We start from the raw sequence: 17,803 nt of genomic DNA, 5'->3' as shown, positions 1-17,803 counted from the left end.
CCTTTGTGTGGCGTTTTTGGCGATGAATCCGGTCCGGAGCGCGGGGCAGGTTATCGGCGTCACGTGCACGGGCTCTCCAGAGGCGGGGCCTGGTTGGGGACGGGGAAGGGCCGGTCCCGTTCTCGCCTCGGCCGTGTCCGTGTCCCTGCTGCTGCTGCCGGGAGCGGCGGGGCGGTGGGGCCGGGAGCGCGGCCGGGATAGCGGCATTCCCGTGCTCCTGCTGCGGAAGTGACGCGCTCCGGGCGCGCCCCGGCAGCGCCGCCGACGGTTCCTGCGGCGGGGCGAGATGGCGGCGCCCGGAGCCCCGGTGACCGTCACCGTCACTTACAGTAAGCGCCCGGGGCAGGGGCAGCGGGCGGGGCTGCAGCTCCGGCCGCTGGGCCGCTCCCGGCCCTTCCCCGCCCCTCTGCCCGCCATCCCGGCCCGGCCCGGAGCGGCACCGGGCACTGCGGGCGGGCGGGGGCGGCCTCGGCGGGGCGCGGCCCGGGCCCGCTCAGCCCGGGGTCCGTCCGGGCTGTGCCGTGAGGCTTCGCTCCTTACTGGGCACGGCCTGCCAGGGTCTGCTCCAGCCGGAGCGCGGGCGTAGGTGGGCTGCGAGGGTGGTGGGGGGAACAGGTGGCACGGCGGCCCTCGCACAGGTCGGATCTTGGGGGAACTGCAGCAGCATCTCTCCTAAAAGGAGGAGGTGAGGGAGCCGGGCCTGTTCAGCCTCGAGGAGAGATGGCAGAGGGGATCTCATTGATGTGAATGAATATCTGAAGGGGGGATGCCGAGAAGATGGAGTCAGGCTCTTCTCGGTGGTACTCGGCAATAGCACAAGAGGCAATGGGCAGAAACTGATGCATACGAAGTTCCACCTGAATATGAGGAAGAACTTCTTTATTGTTGGAGTGACTGTGCCTTGGTACAACTAGCCCAGAAAGGTTGTACAGTCTCCCTCACTGGAAGTATTCAAGAACTCTCTGGATACAATCCTGTGCCATGTGCTCCATGTGGTCTAGGATGACCCTGCTTAGCAGGGAAGTTGGGCCAGATGACCCATTGTGGGTTCAAGCTGATCCATACTGTGATTCTGCTGTTTGGGTAATCTTCATTTAGATGAAATATATTGCTGGAGTCAGCATAGGCATGTTAAAAGCAGGTGCTACCCAAGTCTGTCTTCTGGTTGGTTGAAGAGGCTTGGATGTTGGCACCTGGTGAGCTGCGAGGCTGCAACAGAGAGTGGTTTCTTTGGTAGGACAGGTGGGTGCTGACCTGATGGAATGGGTCACTCAAAGGCCAGCTGAGGTGGCTTTCTTCCCCCCCTTGAAAAGAAAAACCAGAGGAGGGAGAAGAAGGTGGAGGGGAAGATGTGTCTATAAACAAATATAAAACCTTACTGTAAAGGACTGAGAATAGCTTGGACTGTGCAGTTCTTAAAAATAAGATGGGAAGCACCGTGGTTAAATTTTGAAGTGGATCTAAGTGAGACAATAGGAGGAATGAAGAAGATAGTAAGGTATTAAATCAGCAAGATGTTCTGCTGAGTTTTCTTAGCAAAACTTAGTAATTTTTCATTGTATTTAAAAAAATTGAATAATAAATTCTGCCTTTGTTTCTTTTGCACTATGTTGGTAATGTTGTTTCTATCTCTAAAGCTTATTGTTTATTTCTGATTGCTCATTTGTGTTTTCAAATTGTGTTTCAAATTGTTTTGTTAAAATGTTTCTTTTATCACCTGGCAGTTTTATTTAAGAGCCTTTGGTGAGGAATTTGTGGAATAATTTATTTGAGTCATCACGATTCATGTGCTCACTGGTGCCTTCAGAGAGTTCCATTTGATCTGAGGGGCTTTCATTTTGCAATGTCAGCAGTTTAATGGTTTGACATATTTATAATTGCAATGTCTTGCTGTTTGGCAACAGTCTGAGAATGTTTTTGTCTTTCCAATTGTTTTCTTAGCTGATAATGACTTTGTCATTAACTGACAGCAAACAGAATTCTTTGTTCAGCTTGGGCTTCATCTGTGTGATTTACACCTGCAGCCGTCAGATGTGGGGCTTGACCACTTTGCACAGAACATTTTTAGTAAAGTTTGGTGTGCACGTGTGGAAGTGGGGAAAGATGGGATTTACGGCTGAGAAACAGAACTGACAGTAGACCCACATGTGTGACTTGACAGTCTGCAAGTGAGGTGGGCAGACATCACACCACACTTTCTGTCCGTTCTGTCACTGCCCTCCTCAGCTGGGCAGGGGACAGAAAAGACAACAGAAGGCTCGTGGCTTGAGAGAAGGGCAGGGAGAGAGCACTCACCAGGTCATGAGCAGAACAGACTTAACTTGGGGACGTGTAGTTTATTAACATTCAAATCAGAGTAGAACAATGAGCACTAAAAGAGAAAAAATGACTTTTCCCCTGGGCTTAACTTTCCTCCTGAATTCTCGGATTCCTCCTGCCTGAGCAGTGCAGGGGAATGGGGCTCTGGTCAGTTCATCACACTTTGTCTCTGCTGCTCCTTCCTCCCCAGGGGGAGGGCTCCTCACACTTTTCCCCTGCTCCAGCATGGGTTCCTCTTATGGATTGCAGTGCTTCAGGAACAGACTGCTCCAGTGTGCATCCCCCACAGGGTGACAAGTCCTACCAACAAACCTGCTTCAGCATGGGCTCCTTTCTCCATGGCTCTGCAGGTCCCCAGCACAGGCTTCCCACAGGGTCACAGCCTCCTTCAGGCGTCCACGTTCTCTGCTGTGGGATCCTCCATGGGTTGCAGGGGCACAGCTGCTTCACCATGGGCTTCACTGTGGGCTGCAGGGGAATCTCAGCTCTGGCACCTGGAGCAACCCATGAGTTGTTTCTTATGGTGATTTCACTCTGCTGTGAATTTACAGTAAAATTTGTTTACAGTCTGTACAAAGTGGTGCTCATAATTTGTAATTAAACTGGTTCTATTGTTACACAAGCTTCATCTGTTTTTTCCCTCAGTTAGTGTTTGTTTTTTTTCTTTTTTCTTTCAATTGCTCATGGGCAGAGCCCTTATACAAAGCAGTTGTATATATCAAAATGACCTTTTGAAATGTATTGAGGTTGTGTTTTTTTTTTTTTTTTCCCAAAACAAACTGATAAGAAGGGCTGTTTATGGAAAGTGCTTGGGTGAGAGGGGCATAATGTGATTTTAAGCTTAAAATTGTCTTGGAATAACAAATTTTGTTGAAGTTTTAAAATATTTGAGGATATAGTGTCACTTGTCATGTGACTGTGGGAGTCTGGAGCATTTTAAAATCAATTTTTCTAGCACTCTCCTTTTTAAAGATATGTGCATTTTAAATTAGTGGTGTGAGTATGGTTTTTCTTCTGTTGTATGTGTTAAGTTCTCTCTTCCTGCAGAGTAAAAAATGTCTGTTTTGATTTCCCTTGCAGCCAGAGGTGGTTGATTCCTGTGGGTGCTTTCAGATTGACAGACTTGATGTGTGTGGGAGCAGAGGGTGGTAGAAAGGGTCTGTTGCAAAGCAGAGATTAGTAGGCATACTCCTTTCTTCCCCTAAGAACTACCTCCTGTTTGCATGCAAGTTAATCTTTGGGAGTCTGAATAGGAAGTGGAAGGTGACAGATAAGCTGGGACTTCTACAAGTGGTTATGTCTGCTTATCAGTAGTATATGGGGAGAAGCAGTTTTTGTACTCTGAGAATTCTCTCTGCTTGGTGGTGGAGATGAAACAGGGTAGACAATGATTGCTTGTTTCTCATGTTTGAGAAGAAGGGAGCAAAGGAAGTGATAATTGTCTCAGATACCAAAGACTCAAGTAGGAAATGGGATACATCAGGATGGTGTGGGCTTTCATGCTTTAGCTTGTGAGATGTCTGCACACCATCTGTACTTCTAAAAAGAAATAGGGAATAATATTTAGCAGGACCTAAATTATGCCAGTAAAATACACCCCATTGAACTCTTCAGATTATTCCAGTGTAAACCAAAATTTTCAGCTGAGGTCAGTCACTTCAAGAGTGTGGTAGAATAATTTGATTCTACATGAGAGCCTGTCCTTTGAGAACTTTCTGCATTAATGGTAATAAGTATTAGAGATGGATTCTCTCTGGAATATTTTCTAGGTTACAATAAGTGTTACTGTTACTCTGTTTTTCTACTAGGCAATGAAAAGCACAGTATTCAGGTTGCTTCCCAACGAGAAGGTGGTGAACCTACACTACAAGACATGGCTGTGCTTATTGAACAAGTCACTGGGGTTCCAGTTCCTTTTCAGAAACTGATATACAAAGGTAACTTCTAAATCTGCCATGTTTCTTATAGATTATGAGCTTTCATCAGGTGTTCATGTTTTGAATGTCTTAAAAAAATTCTTATGCCACCAACTGTACTTAAACTGTTTTTTCCTCCCTTGTTCTTCATTTAGGAAAGTCTCTGAAAGAATTGGAACAACCATTATCAGCACTTGGTGTTAAAAATGGTTGCAAAGTCATGTTGATTGGGAAAAGGGTAAGCATGCTTTTGGACCTTTTTTCCCCTTAAGCTATCATCATTTTTGTCACTAAGTCAGCTGCTGGACACAGAAACAAGCTGGAGCAGTAACTTAATTTTGTATACCTATCCACAAAATTGAGTTCAGTCTCATATTACACTGCAAACAACTGCAGTTTGTACTTTTCTGAGATTACATTATTGACTGCCTTCTGCTTTACATTATTGACAGGACTCTGCCTAATCTGTGGTCAGTGCTCATGAGCTTTCTGTGCACTGATGACATTATCTGCTCATCTTATTTTTCTGGTTTAAAAAACACTTTCCCAACTGTAGCTACTGAGCCTTGATCCTCTAGGTTATTTCTTGTGACATGATTTGTTGCTGGTTTTGCAAATTGAGGATGAGGTAATAATCTTATGATGTAAATATTGCCTATACTTTAGAAATTATAAGTTGACAAAAAGAAACAAAAATTGCACTTCTCCTTTTTCCTTCAAATTAATCTCATTAATTGTGTTTATATACATTGCTGATTGAAATGTATTTGTAATTAAGCTTTGGAAGAAGCAGATTTGGTAGTTATTTAAATATGGAAAGAATAGCCACAGTGTAGTGTGTATTCTAAAACCTCAGAAACATTTGTCTGTATCAGCACTGCTATTTTTTAGCTGCATTGTATCTTTATTTGTTCCTTAGTTGTGAATGTTGTACTTTTGAATACACAGAATAGTCCAGAAGAAGAGGCTGAATTAAAGAAGTTAAAAGATTTGGAGAAGTCAGTGGAGCAAATAGCTAATAAGTTAGAGGAAGTTAATAAAGAGTTCACAAGTATCCAGAAGGTATGCCAGTTTTGTATCACTTTATATCTTTACAAAGCAATTTAGTAGGTATTTCTATGTAAAAAAACCCAGACAAAACAGTTTGGAGGTTTTGAGTAGTCAGTAATAGCTGCCCGTCCTAAATGTCCAAGAGTCAGTAATAATTCTTAGTGAATTCCAAATGCCATTTATGAGTTTGCAAAATAGAGACATGGCAATGTTTGGAAAAAAGTAAATATTGTTTCATATGGGATAACTTACATATATCTGGAATAAGAAGGTCTATTAGATGTTTATCATTTTAGTAAACCTAACAGATCTTACATTTACTGTGTCAAGAATTGATAAAATACAGAAGAATACAGATTAAGATTGGAGTCCCTATCATGCTTGGAAATACAGAAATAGTAAAATATGTTTTCTGCTCTTGTGGATTGACAGTTTTTCTTAGATGAGTATTGTGTAGGGTATAGAATAATTTTGTTTTTTCTTCTTCAGGGATTTTTAGCTAAGGATCTCCAAGCAGAAGCACTAAAACAGCTGGACAAGAGGATAAAAGGAACTGCAGAGCAGTTCATGAAGACCCTTGAACAGATTGATGCCATTGTAAGTAACTAACCACAGAAGAGAGTCAAATCCCAACAGAAACTTACTGGATATTTTAATGTACTAAGAAATTTCTTTTTGACTATCCAAATGCTTCACAGTCATTAGTGGATCATAACCTTACATTACATTTCCAGAGTACAATATATATCTTCCTGTGTCATGTAGCTCAGAGCTAGATGAGAATAAGGTACAGAGATAAATAGAAAATTGCCCCAGCCAGTGTATTTCCTTACTTGGTTTCTCTGTCTGCTGGTTGTTCTCTGTAAGCCTCATTATATAATTATGTTGCATATCAAGATCATAATAGTCTGCTATGAAGGAGAATGCTGCTTTTCTGTGGTAGTCGTGTCTTTGGGTCTCCTCCTTGGTACAGTGACTTTCTATTAGGTTGGTTTTTTTTTCAGAAATATGCTATGCAAATACCTATAACTGATGAAACAAATGTAATTTAACTTGATGGACTCTTTGTAAAAGTTCAGCAGTGGACTAAATCAGAGTGATAATTTGAACTGGCCATCATCAAATGCTATGTAATATGGATGTGTTCCTGGGAATGGTGGGAAGCTTACTAACTAATTTCCTGCTTTTGTATTGTGAGCCTATGATGATAATATAGTCTTGGCTGCTTGTTATAGCCAACAGTTCTAAATACTTTTTTAAAAATTGCTGTATTCTAAGTATTTTTAAGTCTTCAAATTTGTTTCCTTTTGTGCCTCACATAAAGGAGAATATTATGCTGACAGTTACTGAATGCTGTTAGACATAAAGACTTCATATAACTGATTTCCTGCTTGAAGTGGCAGGTCAGATGTGTTGTCATGAAAATATCGGTAAGGTGACAACAGCTGAACTGTCTCAATTGGATGGAGTTAAAGCTTATTTCTGATCCCTTCAAGTTTTGATACCAAATCCTATTCAGAAAAAAACTCAGTACTTGTATTTAGGTTGCAGCTCTGGAACCTAGCAGGCAGCCTTGTAAAACTGTTTCACTGCTTTCTGAATAATCCAAACTCAATTTCCCAAGTTTACTTTTCCTTCTGTTACCTTTTTGTGTGGTTTAAACAGAAAGCATGCTGTGCTGTATCTCCTTATCCAAAATACCCTAAATAGTACTGAACAAGGAATTTTAGGTCTAGTGCCATGTTTTAGAAGACTTATAGTCAGTGACTTGGTGTTTAGATTTGGGAAATAATGGAGTTTTTGTACTTCATTTCTTGAGAAAGTGGAGCAGCCACAGCTAAGACTAATTACAAGTAATTCCTTCCAAAATCTGTAGTAATTGTTTCATCTGACATTTTACATTGAAAAGTTGGGTTGTTTTTTGGGTTTTTTTTTTAAGAAGTAAAGGTTTGGATTGCCAGTGATTGCCGTTACATTGCACATATTTATTTCTTTTAATATATAAAGCTGACTGTGAGACTTGTCATGAAAACTGGACTAATGTGCAATCTTGCAGATGAAATACGTGTAGGTGGATGGAATCTTTACATAAAACGTGGGAGTTCAGAGTGCTGGTGTCACACCAGGTCAGATGAACAAGCACCAACTTACTGAGGCAGCCCTCAGCTGCACTCTGGTTGTGCACTGTATGGAGGCAGCAGTACAGACTGGTAGTGAGGGATGTGTATGAGCAGTAAATGACTTCCACTGAAGTAGAAAATGGCAAATAGAAATGCAAAGCAGTATTTTATCTTATTGTAAAATTGGTTTATACAAGTAATTAGCATTCTTTCCAGCAGCCAAGTAAAAAGCTAGTTGTGACACATCTGTGAAATGCTACTGAGCATGTAGAGGTGCTGTTGATTGAGTCAACAGCATGTTAAAAAATTCAGAGGGAAAAATGTGACTGACTGAGAAGAATGGATGATGCATTGTAGAAATCAAACATACCAGCAAGCTCGCACTATAAATATTCCAGCTTTTTTCTTTGGCAGAATTGTCACAACTCATTAAGGTGTCTCAGCTGCTGTGTGTTATTTGGATCACTCACATATGCAAAATGAGATTTGGTTGCTTACAGAGAGATAAGGGTGAGGAAACCTGCATATTGTTTTCTTTCTGTTCTAGGAATATGACTCTTACTGGTAGCAGACAAGCTCATTAATTAGAGGAGCTGAGTTTGGAACTAAATACTTTTACTAGACACCATGCATTCAACAATTGTGAATTTAAAAGATGGGATTTAGAAGGTGGAGAAGTAACTTTATAATCTTACAGTAGGGGGTTGTGAGAGAAAAAATACAATGTTGTCACTGCCAGAGGTGTGAAAGAAACATCCTGAAGGGATGCTTTTGGGTAGAGCATCTGTAGCTTAAGCATTGTAACATAAATGTGTTTAAATAGCTATTGCTTTCATGGCGTCTTACAAAATTTTAATTTGTCTGACACAGTCAGACATTACCATAAGCCACAGATCTTAGAAGCTTTCTTCAGGAAGAAGGCAGTTGAGTCTTGTTCAATACTCGAAAATTTGTTTGTGTGCATTCACAGACGTGCTATTTATTTCATCAGTTAAAACAACTGGTCCAGGAATAGAAGTCAAAGTACATTACTTATTACAAATCTCAGTGAGAAGAATATAGGTAATGCTTTACTTGGTCATCTGGACCAGTTTTTTAAATACCTGAAAGGCTTTTTCAAGAAAAAACAAAGTTTTTCTGAGATCAGTAGGAAAATTTGAATCCACAGTCATGACAGTAAGTACCTGTGAACCAGCTCTGTTTTCACCAATATTGCAGTGTGAGCACTCACTTTGTCCTCAAGATGGTCTCCTATTAAATGGCAGATTTTTTAATCTAGAAAGACAATATTGCAGAGAACAGATTGTTTTAAGAATTGAAAAAAGCTTTCTCTTCTGAAATACTAGTCACTGATTTTGTTAACATAAATTCACAACAAATCTGTCAAATTGCATCTATCAGTATTGAAGACATTGATAGCACTACTGACTCATAGTTGTGCTCTGGTGGCCCATCCTCCTTTCCTGAAGATTTTTTGAAATTCCTCTGCAGAATTTACTTAAATTAACAAGGTGTTCTGATGAAATTTCACTGTCACCTTGTGTCTGCTATACTTGTTATTGGATAAATCCATATGAAATTAACATTTCAGGGATTAAAAGACAGAAGTATTCTGAAAAAACCACACCACTCTTCCTGTAACAAATATTTTCCAGACATCTGGGAAGTTTTTCCACTTTCAATAAGATGAGATCCTATTACTAAACTTTTCGAATTTATCTGAATCAATAAAAATGTGATAAGCATTTCTTACTATAATACTTTAATCTCTTAGTATGAATTGTAAACATGAAATCAGATCTTCAGAGAAAGGTATTTCTAAAGCTCAAGGACATTGTCATGTGAAAGGGGAGGTTTCCTCCAGCCCTTTCAGTCTGATTTGTGTGTCAGTGCCCCAGGTTACCTGAGACCCTTGTGCCCCACCAGTCTGTCAGTGCCCTGTTACCCTTCCCTGAGCAGCCCGCTTGATGGGAGTGTGGTTCAGCTGACCTGCTTGGGGTCACATGCAAACAGAGAGGGCCCTCCTGGACCCATGGATTCAGGGACAAATTCAGGACACAACAGCATAACAGGGACCCCCTCCTGGTTATCCACAGTCAAATATGTTACCTGCTGCCAATGACTCTAAGTGCCCTTGAAGGACTCACTTTACCAGTTTATGGAATAGCCCTCCTTTATTAATACAATAGAAAACTCTTGACAGGATTGCTGGCTGCAAAAATGTACTTAAAACAATATACTAACCAGCTCTAATCCCCAATAATGGAGTCTTCCCTCTATTTATGCCATTTTTAACTTACTCTTACACTATTTTTATGTTCAGGTGGAGCTAGAGTGACTCTAGTCATGCATCATGTTCAGTGGGGGGTGGTTGCATTTGGAGGTGGGTAATGTCAGTATTACATCTGAGGTGACCTTTGAGGCTGGAGCCATACATCAGTCTTGCATCCAAGGTAAACTTTGGAATGGAGGTGGGCCTGTGGTTTTGCCACAGTTGCTGGTTCAACAGCAGGAAATCTTTTTCCTTCCTTGGCTGACAGCTGTTACATGGCTTATCAGCCATGTTCCCCCTCTTGCCCCAAAATCCTTTCTTCCCCCAAAATCCTTTTGGACAGACCCTGGCCATGGTGTCTCCAGTCCACCCTCTCTTTGGGCCCCCTTAGTGTGTATCATTTGTGGGAAGTCAGGCATGCTGTCCATATTCCATCCAGGGAGCAGCAACTGCATTTTCTCCCTATAATTTTCCATACTTTCCACCCTGCTCCATCCTCCACTTCATCCCCCCTTAGCCTCTGTGCTGACTACAGTTTTTTGTTACTTTCCTACCCAGTTTCAGTAATAGAAACTGGGTTGTAGTAGCTTTGTACTCTAGCCATCATGCTGTTAGGGCTCAAGAGGGAAACACCAGTGGAATACCTCTGAGGAGATAAGGAGTGTTCCCACAGGGAGGTGACACAGCCCACAGCTCAGCTGAAGTGCCTCACACCAGTGCACACAGCATGGGCAGCAAACATGGAGAGTAGAATCCATTTGTCTGAACAATAAAAGAAAAGAGCACCTTTTGTTGTTGTTGTTGTTGTTTGTATTTTGATTTTTACAAAGGCTTATGTATCTAAACCTTGCAGCTGTGTTCACATTTTGGTGAAATGAAACAGATTAGGTTAGGAAAACCTGTTCTTTGTTTCCCTGTGTTCTTGGTCTGGAGTTAGGATGGAAAATAAAAGGTAAACTAGTGAGAAACTCACAAGATTTTTATGCATTTTCACCAGTGAGAACACAGTGTTTATAAGAACCATTTATAAGCACCATTCCTCAGCAACACCCCAGTTTCACATAGCTCAAAAAGTACAAAGCATGTAGCACTTGCCAGGATGACATACATGAACATAATGGGTGGCAGGAGTACAGAAAATGATGCAGTTTGAATTTAGTGAAAAGCTGACATTGTGTAACACTTCACATCTGTTGCCTTCCCTCAGTACATTGCAGGGATGATCAGATGTACAGCTCAGCCTGGCAATGGCTGCATTACTAATGATACATTCCAGTGATGGCAAGTGATTGAGTAAATGTATTTGTAAGAAATTTGTTCATGTTATAATCTCTGAAAAAGCTTTGAAGAACAGTTAACACACACCACAGCAGAAAAAGCAGTGTGTATAGTCTGTTGCTGTATATTCCCTAAAGACACATGGTAGGTTTGCTGTCTCTGTTCTTTGCAGTCAGCATGCTGCATCCCTGGCTTTTTGATAACTTTTTCTTATATATTCTTTGCTGTGTAATCATCCTTACTGAGCAGGCATGGAATTTGCAGGATATCCATTCAGAGGATTCTTTGATAATTCCAGTTCTTGCTGTAAGTCTAATTTGTTCATTTCAGCATTAACCTGCATCAACTTGTTTGCTTATTTTACTGCAGAATCTGCCAGAGAATTTCAGTGACTGCAAACTGAAAAAGAAGGGGTTAGTGAAGAGGGTCCAGGTGAGTTTTCTTACTTTTTTTTTTCTTCCATAAATGCTGGGCACTTGTATGCCAAGAGTTTGTGAAAGTGAGCTGCTTAGATTTTTTTCAGTGTTTGCTCTTACATCGGTATTGTGTATGACCTTCCTTTGAGAGGTATTTAATATCTTTATAAAATAGCACACAAAATACAGATTTTCATAGGTCATGCTGTTTTCAGATAATCTTTGTCATTTACATTAATGGTTTGTCTTATGGCTGTCTGATGATATGAAATAATCCTGATAATTTGTAAAGACAATGGGATTGATCATTCCTCCTTTTTTGAATCTTGATGGACTGGAGTAATGACTGAGGTCTGGGCACAAGGATGCAGCTAACTGTAACTCCTGCTGACCTACTCCTGACCTTGCCAGAGGTGTTCTTTGGAAAATTTAGCTTATACTGCAATGCACCAACTTTCTTTGGAGAGTAGGTCTTTGAGATCTGTACAGCAGAGTAGCTGTGCTGGGCATGGAGGATTTAATGGCTTTGCTGTGGTATGATGCTTGTAAATTCCTAGGCATTGTTTTCTTAGAGACCTTGAACTGAAGGTTTGTTAGTAAATACTGGAATTCAGCTCCCTCCACTCAAACTTACATAGATGAATGGTAACGCTACATGTATTACTGTTTTTATTTCTGTTGTGCTAACGTTAGTGCCAGGATGGGCTCCTAAAAATTGTTTGTGGAACTACTTTGCATTCATATATAGAGTTGAATGATTTTGTCTTTTACTGTAACCTTATTAAATACCTCCCTTATTAAATACCACCCATTTAGAATAGCCATCTATTTTAGAGGAAGGCCCACCAAGAAATACTTTATAGGAGAAATGGTTTTAGTTACTGCTTCAGGGACAAAGCACTTTGTACTCAGTTATTGTGATAAGTTTGGGTAATGCAAATGGCAATGAAGGTGATTGCTGGCGTGGCTGTATTATGTGGGGGTTCTGAACACACTCTTGATTCCATGTGCCTAACCAAGGCAGCAAAACTTGTAATAGAGTGATGGCTATCAACTTTGTGGAAGCTACTGGATCTCCACTCTTGGGTGAAGTTACAGCAGAAGTGGGGCTTTGTTTAAGAATTGCTGTTAAAGCATAAAAGGGGTTCTGTTGAGCAGAGATCAGAATTATTTATGTGCTTTTATGTGCACAGCATTGTGCAGCTCTGGGTTATGAACCCTTTGAGGACTCCAGAAGAGTCCTAAGGGGTTTAAGACCAGAGCTGTCAACAGCAGTTTGTTTTTCCAGAGCAAGAACAAGAAAACAGTGGCAAGTTAGGCTTATTATTCTGAAGTATCCATGAAAGCAAGGGGGAGCTATTAACTGCCTTCTACTGATGGCATCTTCAGGGTGGGAAGATAAATATGAAAGAGTAGCAGCCCTCAACTGCAGTTTGTTACCACTTTCACTTTTTCATCCCTCAAGTTCTTACCGATGTGAGTTGATGGATAGCTCGAGGGATTGGTTGTAAACAGATGATTCAAAGCAGTGTGATGGTTGAGGAACATTCACATGGCACAGCAGTTTGCTGCTCTAGAAGGAAAGTGCTTTCTTACTGTCAATTTAATAACATGAAATGTCTCGTTTGACTGTCAGAGTGTGGTGCAGACGTAGCAAAAACAAAGGCGAGACATGAAGAGCAAATGGGAGAATCTTTCTCAGGAAGTGCACTGTACTTGCATACCTTGGGGCTGACCTAAAACAGTTTACTGACTTAAAGTGTTGTCATGTTGTGCTGTGTACAGGCCGAGCAAAGTGACCAGGGGCTGCTGGCTGCCAGTTCCTCTCTGTGTGTTACTCTACTTGTGAGAACTCGTGGGCAGGTTCTAAGAAAGCGTAAGGTTCTGTGGACTCCTTTTCTTGGAATGGAGCCTTCTGTCTTTTGAGGAACACCAGCTACTGATGAAGATAAAGGTTCAATGATGCCTTGTAGTCTTAAGAAGTAGAAAAGATCTTGGTTTAATGAAAGCTTGTTTTAAATTTGACTGAGCAGGTTTGTGCCAGCCTTGGCCTCAAAAGGATGTGTTAGAGAGGAGCTTAGAAGTCATGTTCCAAACTGAATGAAGGACTAAGTTGTCTGAACCTTTGTGTTTCCTATTGTTGTTCATGAACTTTGGATGAAGTGAAAATTCCTCAGCATCAGGACTGGTGGTGGTGGGCAGCCATGCTGTTATCCTTATTAGCCTTATCCAGTGTCATGTTTCTGTTGGGTTCCGGGTAAATCCAGGTGTGCATAAGCTATTACCAAAACAACTGGAAAGTGGCTGTTGAGTTGACATCTTCAAATTCACTATGGAAACTGCACTTTCAGTTCTTCAGAAACACTTCCCTGTGCCAATTTGTATCCAATAATATTTGTTTGTTTTTTATTCTTAGGTTTTTCTTGCCCAGTGTGATACCATTGAAGGGAACATTGGCCAAGAAATGGACAAGCTGCAGTCAAAGAATTTGGCACTGGCAGAATGAGGCGTCGCCTTACATAATTAGGAAACATAATTGCTCTATGAGCAAGAAGAAAAGTTTGCTCTTTGTTTTGGAGCACATATCCAGCTTCCTTTTTTTTTTTTTCCTCAAAGCCCAGTCTGTTAGACTGGCACCAGTCAATCATTTCTTGCTGGTTGTCGTTTGCCTCTTGGTTAGAACTATTATTTTGAAAAGAAATCCTTCCTGAAGAATGGCTGAGCTAATCTTTGTGAATTGTGTATCTTATGGACAATAAGATAGTTTAGTTAACTAAGTTATGAAGTTTTCAGTGGTGGGCAGTTTTGTCTGATATATCTTTGAATTTATTTACAGCTCAAATCAAAGAAGGTCTATAATCGAACAAGTGCCATAAGTTGCAGTTGTAGGACTACAGCTAGATTGAAAAAGGCAAACTGAGACAACATCTGGAAAAGCTGAACATTCTAGTAGACAGTTCAGAGCAATAAAAAACCCCTACACATTTGTATCTACTTAATGTTTGTATGCATTTATAAATATAAGAAAGCTTGACTATAAGGGAGTCGTACCTATTTTAGCCTTAAATTGTCATAATAAATGGAATGTACTGTAACATGTATGGTACTTAATTTTGAGTGGTGCTTTAAGTTGTTACTGAGCTCCTTGATACAGATGTATGTTTTTTACACAGATTTCTGATGTACTGTGGTTTTTATAGATTATTTGTATTTTTATTATTTGTGTTCTGTCTTGAGTTGAGAAATTAAATGAGATTACTCATGCTGCTCAAATACCAAGGGTTCAGTTCAAGCAAGGTATAACTGAGGAGCTATTTTGAAAGGGTTTTTTAATACTTTTTTCTGAATTTACTGAATTCATGATGCTATATTTAATGGGAAAATGCAGTGATTATTCCAGTCTGTTTGGGCAATCAGTGAATTTTTATAACATGTTGCAAAGAGACACAGGTTTATTTTAGCAATGCCGTCTGTGTGAGGGTTATGGCTGAGTCTTGCAGTCACATATGCACTGTGCTTAACCTTCTCTGCTAGGTGAGGAGTCAGCTTTTGCAGGAGACACAAATTTGAGTGGGTGCAGCCAACTTTGCAGTGGTTGCTCAGAGGCTCTGAGCAGACTGTGGAGCATGTCAGCCTGTAGGTAACATAAATGTACAGGAGCTGCTTTTTCACTGATGCTCCTCATTGGGAGGTCAGCCAGATACACAGCAGCCAGCAAAGCAGGGACTGGGAAGGAACCTCTTTCTGTGCAAGAAATAAACTCTTTATCCCAAATGAGTCAGACTGAGAATGTTTAGAATTGGCCCTTAGGTAGTGAGGCATTATCCATATGTTTTAAGGCTAGCTGTCCTTTCAAGATAAAAATAGATGTATGTAAAAAAATCTTAACTTGTTATAAGCTATAAAGCTTAAATAATACCTGAAGTGTTATTATTACATATTATTAGTATTGTCTTTGATGTTCGTAATTGGAGGAACATTTTTTTAGTGAAAAATGCCATTGAAAGGGAATGAAGTGATAGCTGTGCATTACAAAGGGTCACTTATAGTCTAAAAATGCTGGTTGACCATACTAAGATTTGAGTTGCCATGTTTTTTGCTGTTAACCAGTTACTCCAAGCTTCTGTTTTTTCCCTCTTCTCTTATCAGCATCTGCGGAGGATTTCATAGTCTAAACTCCTAGGAACCTTATCTGTCATGATAGGATTTGGTATGGTAGGACTGTGGAAGATTTTTCCCTAGGCTGACTAGTCTGTCATGCTGCATTTTCTCAGCACTTTAGGGTTAAGAGGAGGAAGCATCAGTTGCAGTCATTTTTGTGAAGTCCTGCCTATCCTGTGGCTGCTTCTGGACCAGATTCAGCTTACTCAAACCACCAGCAACACTTGTCTAATTCAGGGAATGCAAAATCAACCACTTTCCTATGATGGAAAGGATCCTCACCCTCCCAAATGTGGGCTCTCTAATGCATTGAGCTTTCACAGGTGCACATACAATAAGCAAGAATGCCCCTGTGCCCATGGAGAGAGCTGAGAGCTGTGGTCATGGCCAGGACTGTGTCCATTTCTGCTGTTCCTGTGTAGATTTCTCTCTTGGGTGAGAACATTTACAGGCAGACATTGTCTTCCCAACAGTCTTTCCCAGAAATTGCTGCTTCCTTGGATGTGCTTGTGTGAGTACATCTTCAGCCTGTCTCAGAGCAAGGTGGATTAACTTCAGGATGTTCCAGAGCAGATCTTTTGAGGGTCTGGTACTCTGAGGCAGAGAGGGTTATGGTGAACCTCTCCCACCAGCACATCTGTATTCAGCAGAGGGTGGGTGTCCTGAGCCACATTTACCTTGCAGTGCTGAGCAGTTTGGTCTCCAGGACAAAGTATGTGTATGAAGACCAACTTCTGCAGTATAAATTGTTTTGTCTTCCAAATATAAAAATGAGCTGATTTGTTTTGGAGAACAGATGGTTGTATTTAGAATTATCCAAGACATTCTAGAGTGAATTGACTTTTATACTTAGTTTTGGAGAGGGGAGTCGAAAACATTTTTTTGTCAGAATAGCCTTAAATTCAGTAAAAGCCAGCGTCTATGCTTTTCAAAAGTGCAGCAGACTGCAATTGTGGGAGGAAGGGGAAGGAAGATGTGATTTTAAATATTCTTCAGAGTTTGTAAGTATAAATAATCAAGCTTAAGCGATAGTCTCACTGATTCTGTAGTTCAGGTGTACTGTGATACCTGTTTTGCTACTGAATTGTTTCCTCAGCCCAACAATCTGCCATGATCGTGTCAAAACAGAAGTTACTCCCTTTTGCCTTAGTTGCACTTATCCCATCGTCTTCCTCCAGTTGCTGTGTTGCTCTGGCTGTGTTTACAGACCTTGGATTTGCCATCCTGGCAAAATGTACCATAGGATTTGTCTTTTATCAAAATGGAAATTGAATTGCACATGCCCGTGGCCCCTTTTCGCTCCCAGATCCCGTGGGCTTGTGTGAGAAGAACCAAACCCGACTCAGGGAAATGTGGAGTCTGGAGCCATGGGATGAGTTGCTCTCTGGAAACAGCACAAAATTATAGTGGCAACCTCCATGACCAAGTCCTCTGGAAGGTAATGTCACTGTAAGCCTGGAGCAACACTTTTTGACTTCTAAAGGACACTCATGGTTTGGAGTGGAGCACTTGACACCGTGGAAGTTGGCACTAGATTTTTTTTTTTCCTTTTTTTGGTTAACTCACATTATTGTACTGTGATAAATGAAAAGATAAAAATAAAATATGGAAAGTTCTCTGCTCTCCTTGGTGATGATGTAGTCACTAAATTCTGTATTTGGGCTGTATTTTAGTGGAGAAGGCACACAGGGCTCTGGCTGGTGCTGCCGTGTGTGCTATGCGGGACAGTGAGCGGGGCCTCCTGGAGTATGGGATTCACATTCTCTGAACAGAGAGAGACAATTCTCTCTCTCTCAGGGTTTTTCCTGAAGAAGCAGAGAAAAGAATGATCAAACCAATTCTTACCTCATTTACTGCTCCTGTGTTTGTGTGCAAGTGGAATGTATTCTGGAGATTGTTTACCCAAGGTGACCAATTGGATCCATGTGTGTGGGTCAGGACTCTCGAGCAGAGTAGTAGTAGAAGTAAGTAGTAGTTAGAAGTAAGTTAGAAGAAGAAAGTATGATGTAGTACAGTATGTATCTCTATAGTATAGTATAGTATAGTATAGTATAGTATAGTATAGTATAGTATAGTATAGTATAGTATAGTATAGTATAGTATAGTAATTAATTAGCCCTCTGAATCCATGGAGTCAGATGCATAATTCTTCCCTGCATTGGGGGATCTTCATAAAAACTATACTGGAGGGTGCCTGATTTGGGGCCTCCAGTGTTCCCAGGATTGGCAATGGCACCGAATTTTTAAAAAGCTGGGTTGTTGGTTTTTTTT

At 41.0% G+C, this 17,803-nt stretch overlaps 1 protein-coding gene across 2 annotated transcripts; it reads left to right on the top strand.

Annotated features, from left to right (window-relative positions):
* The first annotated feature begins 101 nt into the window (after positions 1-101).
* On the top strand, positions 102-17,165 carry BAG1 (BAG cochaperone 1). Of its 2 annotated transcripts, XM_059466057.1 has the most exons (7): positions 105-329; positions 4,128-4,256; positions 4,391-4,473; positions 5,184-5,297; positions 5,775-5,882; positions 11,325-11,387; positions 13,788-17,165. In XM_059466057.1, the coding sequence occupies exons 1-7, from the start codon at positions 287-289 to the stop codon at positions 13,875-13,877; spliced, it is 630 nt and encodes a 209-aa protein (XP_059322040.1). In that variant the 5' UTR covers positions 105-286; the 3' UTR covers positions 13,878-17,165. The 2 variants fall into 2 exon arrangements, with proteins under 2 accessions (XP_059322048.1, XP_059322040.1); XM_059466065.1 differs by lacking the exon at positions 5,184-5,297 and having other exon boundaries at positions 102-329.
* Positions 17,166-17,803: the final 638 nt, after the last annotated feature.

The sequence above is a fragment of the Ammospiza nelsoni genome, chromosome 1, assembly GCF_027579445.1.
Source record: "Ammospiza nelsoni isolate bAmmNel1 chromosome 1, bAmmNel1.pri, whole genome shotgun sequence".
NCBI lineage: Eukaryota > Metazoa > Chordata > Aves > Passeriformes > Passerellidae > Ammospiza > Ammospiza nelsoni.
Note: the sequence above shows the minus strand (reverse complement) of the source record. Positions and strands in the feature narration are given on the sequence as shown.